Below are 7,334 nucleotides of genomic sequence, written 5' to 3' on the forward strand. Positions count from 1 at the left end.
CTGCGCTGATAAAACATGCATAACTTATAACTTCCCTAATGATACTGATTGAAACGAGTCTGTGTTGTTTTAACGGAGCTGTAAGTTGCAGACGTCCCCTGCCCGTTACACCGCGAGCTTGGCGAGCGCTCGTGAGAGGGACGCACCGGCGTTAATAGGAAACCAGAGCAAATACACATAGTAAACCGCGCGGAATGAGATGCGAGGGATAACACGAGTGCATTGTTTTATAGCTTGCATCACAATAGCAGGACATGATACCGGCAGAAACTGTGATTTTACGAGCTCGGTTGAACGAAATCGTGTGTGAGAGGCAGTGAGTGGAGGGGATCATCCGAAGATTGTGATAATAAAGACATCCCTCTAGGTGAGCTGTTTTCGGTCTTTATCAGTGTGTGTGTGTTCCTCTCGTGTGAACGTGGACCGTTATCCGTTACCGGAGACGGACAAAGAGCTCCAGAGCCTCCTCCGCTTAAACAAAGGATGCGCTCGTTCATACTATACGCGTGCGCTTATTTACATCGAGCACCGTTATTAAAGATCTGCCATCATTCTGGAAACCACAGCCGTCTTTGTTCTGTCGAGCGTGTAAAGATGCCTTATTGTTTTAGTTGCTATTTAATGGATATGTATAATTGCTGGCAATCGCAAGCGCTTGTGTTGTATTGTTTCTCGTTATTGTTCAGAATGCAGAGCTGTAATGCATAATTTGTGCTTTTTTTTTTGTTCATTTAATTATGAAATAGTCCAGTTTGTATGCTTCTGTTTTAATACAGGAAGAACCACAGTAAAGGAATGAAAGATGCACTGTTTTGTAACCTAATTGGTTTTATTTAAGTCAGATATATAGGTCACACCAATGAGGTCCTTTTAAAGGGTCGGATTTTGGGGTACAGTAGCCTGTATTTATTTACTTTTTACAGTACCAGGTAACTCTTTACAATGTTATGAACTACCAATGAACAATACCCAGCATTTATTAATCTTGGTTAATGTAAATTTTTACATATCCATATTAACAATACAAACAAACAGTGTATTTTATAAATTAGTGATAACCAGGGTGGCTACATAAATACAAAGTATTGTTACAGTGTCCTTGTTATAACGCAATTATACATTTAACTGCATGTACTTACTATATTGTTAGGGTTAGTCAAGTCAAGTCAAGTCACCTTTATTTATATAGCGCTTTTAACAATACAGATTGTGACAAAGCAACTGAACAGCATTAATTAGTAAAATAGTGTGTCAATAATGCAGAAGGACAATAGTAAACACTCATTTTTCAGTTGAAGACAGTTCATCATTGAATTCAGTGATGTCATCATCCAGCTCAGTTTAAATAATATCTCTGCAATCATGTCAACGATAGGCTAAGGCAAACGACTAGGGCTAAGGCAAACGACTAGGGCTAAGGCAAACGACTAGGGCTAAGGCAAACGACTAGGGCTAAGGCAAACGACTAGGGCTAAGGCAAACGACTAGGGCTAAGGCAAACGACTAGGGCTAAGGCAAACGACTAGGGCTAAGGCAAACGACTAGGGCTAAGGCAAACGACTAGGGCTAAGGCAAACGACTAGGGCTAAGGCAAACGACTAGGGCTAAGGCAAACGACTAGGGCTAAGGCTATGGCTATGGCTATGGCTGAGGCTATGGCTGAGGCTATGGCTAAGGCTATGGCTAAGGCTATGACAAGGGCTCCGTAAGGTAGCTATCTCTAGGAGAGTGATAAATGCTGAAACAATACTCGGCAGAGGGAAGGGATCAGAGTGAGTGTTAAATAGTGAGGGAGTGATATGAAACAGCTGGGTGCAATCAGTGTAAACAGGTGTGTGCAATTCGTGCTGAGTGCAATCAGTGCAATGCATGATGGGAAATGTAGTCCGGGGTGCTATGCAACAGTTTGTGTGGTGCGAGAGTCAATGAAAAGGAAAGTTCATGGACCGGATTCGTGACAGGCGTACTGTCTTTTGGTCCAATAAGTAATATCTCTGTCTTATCCGAATTTAATAGGAGAAAATTATTGGTCATCCATTCTTTTACATTTTTAACACACTCCGTTAGCTTAGATAATTTAGAAGTTTCATCTGGTCTTGTTGAGATATATAGTTGAGTATCATCGGCATAACAGTGGAAACTAATCCCGTATTTCCTAATAATATTACCAAGTGGCAACATGTATATCGAAAATAGCAGAGGACCTAGGACAGATCCTTGTGGCACTCCATATTTTACTGGTGATAATTGAGATGACTCCCCATTTAAATGAACAATGTGGTAGCGATCGGACAGGTAGGATCTAAACCATCTTAAAGCCTGCCCTTGGATACCTGTATAGTTTTGTAACTATATAGTTTTTGTAGGGTTAGGATTTGGTTTAGGGTTACATGCATATAACTATGCATAATATTTTGTTATTATAATAGTAAGTACATGTAAAAGGGCACCTTAAAATACCAGTATTGTTTATTGTCAGTTCATGATAACTAATGCATTAATATTAACATAGAATAACACTTTTATATCACGTAAATGTCTCAAAAATGATGCATCAATTGAAGATCCATTCATTGTTTTGATCACAGCCCGCCTCCGCAGGCAGCATCCACAGCTCCATCCTCTCTCTCCCGCTCACTCTCCGCACGTTCATCTCGCCTCTGACTTTCTCCAAACATCGACCCAATGAAGGAGCCCGACGCCATCAAACTCTTCATCGGGCAGATCCCACGCAATCTGGAGGAGAAGGACCTCAAGCCCATCTTTGAGCAGTTCGGCAAGATCTACGAGCTGACTGTGATCAAGGACAAGTACACAGGCGTGCACAAAGGTAAGGAGACGCATGAGTTCACGCTTCAGGAGGGGACGGGGCTGAGCGTTTCTCAGTCACGACTCGCATGTGTAGAGTGCATTTGAATAAACAGTGTGATTGAACCCTTTCTTTACAGTGGTATTCGTTTGCGTGCTCATGCTACACTCTGAATGTGATTTGTTCTAGCTTCTGAAGTGTTTATCACTCACATACAGAGGCATCGTGCAGTGCATTTTCTTGCAGTGCAGTATTATTTTAGTGCATTTAGTGAATGTGTGTATATGAGTGATGTTTTTGTCATGGGCTGGGCGCAAGTAGCACCAGCACAAGCGTGACGGTGCACAGCATGAGTTCTGCGTTACTATAAAAAGGGACAGTATGCTGTAAATACCAGGAAAGCTCTCTCACCGTCTCTCTGTTGTCGTCTTCATGAACTTCTCTTGCTTTCTGTGGTTGAGTATTAGGTTTCCACTCTGTGGTGTAACTCTCGCAGTGTTTGCTTGCGCTGAATGAACCCTGTTCGGGGGCTTGACCGGGATTTAATCATGTGGCTTTCTTAGTGGTTTAAGGTCACTGAGGTGATAAAAGAAGAAAGTGTGCACCCGTGCATTAAAAATATGCTACTCACTCTCAAATTCATATGAATTTATTTCCTTTGTGGAACACAAAAGGTGAATTTTTGAAGAAAATTGGGTATTTTGAAGAAAATACACAGTCCACATCTTTTCCGATTAAGGCCAGGAAGTGGTCATCATCATGACTCATGCACTATAGTCCTCTGAAGTCATGATGAGTAAGTAGTTACTCACTAAAATCTTTGTGGCAGCTTTCAAATCACGTGTGCTGGCATCTTAATGCATGGTTTCTCCTTCTGGAGCATCAGTGAGCATTTGAACCTTCTGTAATAGTTGCGTATGAGTCCCTCACTTGTCCTCAGTGTGAAAAGATGCATCTCAAAATCATACAGTCATTGTTGGAAAGGGTTCAAATACACAAAAATGCTGGAAAACAGAATATAATCAAATTTAGTTCAAAATATTAACAAACACAATGTTAGTATATCAAAGATATTAAAATCACACTGCCTCAAACACACACACTGTTCTATAGAGGCATTTGTTGCGTTGCTTTCTGGTTTGCATGTGCTTTTACACGTAGAGTTTCCAATCACAGAAACGAAGGCATAAGCTGCCGCCTGATTTCTTTGTAGCTTTGTGTGTGTGTGTGTGTGTGTGTGCGTGTGCATGTTTATGTGGTTTATGAGGACACAAATTTGTATAATAACATGGGTATGACATAGGTATTACAACAAGAAGGTGATTTATGAGGACATTTTCAGTGTCCCCGTAATTCAAAAGGCTTATAAATAATTCAGAATGAGTTTTTTTGAAAATCTAAAAATGCAGAAAGTCTCCTGTGAGGGGTAGGTTTAGGGGTAGGGTTGGTGTAGGGCTATAGAAAATACGGTTTGTACAGTATAAAAACCATTACGCCTATGGAGAGTCCCCATAAACCATAAAAACAAACCTGCGTGCATGTACGTAAGTGCGTACGTGCGTGCGTGCGAGTGTGTGTGTGTGTGTGTGAGAGAGAGTGTGTGAGTGTGTGTGGTGTGTGTGTGTGTGTGTGTGTGTGTGTGTGTGTGTGTGTGTGTGTAAGAGAGAGAGAGAGAGAGAGAGAGAGAGAGAGTTCAGGGTGAGCTATCCCAGAAGCCTCACTGGGAAAATGTAATGAGTGTGAAATTACATTTCTGTCATTCATCATGTGTAATCATGCTGCATATAATCTATAAGAAGTACAGAAAAAACTACTTGAAATTGAATTTCAATTAAAAATGTAGGTCATTGCTTAATGAATTAATACAATTCAAAATATTTTAATATGATTGATAATGATAATAATTTTGCATGAATGAAAATTATGTCTATTTATATAAATAAAAACTCTGCAAACATAAACTGTCAATGAATACTAACAGTGTCTCTCTGTCTTAGGATGTGCCTTTCTGACGTATTGTGCACGGGAGTCAGCCATTAAAGCACAAAGTGCTCTTCATGAACAGAAAACCCTGCCAGGGGTGAGTCCTTTCTGTGTGTGTGTGTGTGTGTGTGTGTGTGTGTGTGTGTGCACAACAGGACATTTGTTGGATGTTTAGTTGACTTTGGTCAGCAGTAGTGATATAACACCGCATCTCTCTCTGTGTGTCTCTCTGTGAGTGCACTTCTGCTTTTATACTCATCACTGCTGCATCACATGCTCTTTGTGTACGTTTTAGGAGTAAAGTCCTGTTCACACCAAGAACAATAACTATAATAACTAAATAACAATTAATAACTATAGCAATAACTATATTAGTGGCCACACCAATGGATAACTGCAACCTGGCGAATCATGATGAAAACGTACCTCTAGGAACTTTTTCACAAGACACAAAATACTTACCGCCATCGTGACATATTCGATGTGAAATGTCCTCTGGGTGGTGCTAAAAGAGTGTTCGTATTTTCCCCGGAACAGATGAACGTGCATATGGTCCGTTTTATGCGACGTTGCTACTGTACGTGTCACTGCATGTCCGTTGAGTGGCGCTATAACTCTAATGCTCCGCGATGTTTTAAAATAACGTACCATCTGCACTAAACCTACTCGATAGTATGAACAAAAGTGAATGTGACGAAAAACGCAATTGCAAGCATGCCGTTTTAGCTTGTTTTTCGAGATCTCATCTTTCAGCTCTTTCATCGTGAGTCACGTTTTTAACGGGATTCGTACCCAAAGATTCAGTATCCTAAGTTCAACTGACCGTTCGCAAAGAAATTGATTGACAGGCGATCTGACCAATCATAACGCCAAATCTTGTCTGACAGCTACGACCGGAAACTAACAATAAATAAAATGTTCTACCTATTAGATTGTAATATCTATATTTGCGTCCGCACCAACACACGATGACTGTAATGATAACTATAACAATAACTCTGTTCACAACAATGGATGATATCTATAATGCTAATTATATTAGTGTCCACACCTACTGACAATAACTATAATGATAACTATATAAGCATCCTTATCAATGGACGATAACACTCTGTTAATTATAAGCGAGTGCAGTTCTGCCATAAATGCTTAAGCTCTTCAAATTCGGTAGATTCTGATTGGCTGCCAGTGTTTTTATCATTCATCAGCTCGAAAACAAATTGCTCTGAAAGTGATTCCAACGATACTATTACAAATGTGTAGTTATATTTATCGCTGTAAATCTTTGTTGTGAACAGGCCTTAACAGTCACACATTTTGCTATTTCTGATCATTTAGAAATAGTATAAAGTTCTTGCGTGAATTATTGTGTGTGTGCCTATTTAACTACACTGTAGTTTGAATTTTTATGTTTTCTGTTAGCACTGAGGTTAGAACAATAGAAATATATGGAAGGCCTCCATTGGGATACATAAGTAAATTTGTATGTGTGTGTGTGTGTGTGTGTGTGTGTGTGTGTCTGTGGTGAAGCATGTTTATGTTTTTATGAAAGCATATATCATTAGCTAATTACACTTTGGAAGGGGGGGGGGGGTTGGGGTTGTAATAAAGGGGGGGTTGGAGTTGTAAGGACATAAATCAAACACACATTAGTCTAAATGTAATTAGTGGCCTTTAAGCACACTGTGCTTTTCATCTGAATCTGAACACACACACACACACACACAAGCGTGCAAACTGCTTATAGAAAACAACTTGCATGCACTACCCAGCCCTAAAATGAATTTACATTTAAATTATATAGTTATATTCATGGCTCCCGTTACCAAAAAGTAGCATACTTCAAGTTTATATTATTAAGTATACTTAAGTAAAGTTCAAGTATATTTTTAAGTATACTTTATGTAGTAAATATACAAATATCAGTGTACTAGTAGTATACTTGTAAGTGTACTATTTCAATACTCATTGGGACTAAATAGGCCCACTTTCTAGTATATAAAAGTATACTTTAAGTATAACAGTAGTAAACTTTGAGTACACTACTAGTTTACATCTATGTTTTTAGTTTGTACTGCAACTATTCTAAAAGTGAACTTATAGGTACACTGATAGTTTACTAATTAAATACTTGTAGCATTTTTAGTACACCTTGAAGTATAGTCTCAGTAAACTACTAGTTTAGTAGTTTTATACTGCAAGTATACTCGTAAGTGAACTTTACATCATACTTTAAGTATACTACTCTGTCCCTATTTAGGTATTAATTTGTCTATATTTTGTTATATAAATATCTGAACATACAAAACATCAAAAGAACAGGGTTATCGGCTTGTAAACAAAAACATTTTATTCTAGCTTCATGCATTCTTTTTTTAAACACTTGAATGTGGGTAAGTTTCATAAATAAAAAATAAACAAATAAACAACATTTTGAACAATACTAATGACCAATTAAACCAATTAGACCAATTAAAAAGATTAATTGGATTCATTTTATTCCATAAGGTTACACAGTTTTGATGCTGTTTTATGTCTGATG

At 38.7% G+C, this 7,334-nt stretch overlaps 1 protein-coding gene across 4 annotated transcripts in view; it reads left to right on the forward strand.

Moving 5' to 3' along the window:
- LOC107559029 (CUGBP Elav-like family member 3) overlaps positions 1-7,334 on the forward strand; it is a 38,817-nt gene continuing 31,483 nt past the window's right edge. Inside the window, exons 1-3 of one of the 4 annotated variants that reach the window (XM_016242746.1) lie at positions 1-367; positions 2,589-2,830; positions 4,807-4,889. In XM_016242746.1, the coding sequence (XP_016098232.1) occupies positions 2,686-2,830; positions 4,807-4,889 (228 nt within the window). In that variant the 5' untranslated portion in view covers positions 1-367; positions 2,589-2,685. The remainder of the gene's footprint in view (positions 368-2,588; positions 2,831-4,806; positions 4,890-7,334) is intronic. The other 3 variants (XM_016242745.1, XM_016242749.1, XM_016242748.1) reach the window with 3 other exon arrangements.

The sequence above is a fragment of the Sinocyclocheilus grahami genome, unplaced genomic scaffold (genome assembly GCF_001515645.1).
Source record: "Sinocyclocheilus grahami isolate Dianchi unplaced genomic scaffold, SAMN03320097.WGS_v1.1 scaffold672.1, whole genome shotgun sequence".
Taxonomy (NCBI): Eukaryota; Metazoa; Chordata; class Actinopteri; order Cypriniformes; family Cyprinidae; genus Sinocyclocheilus; species Sinocyclocheilus grahami.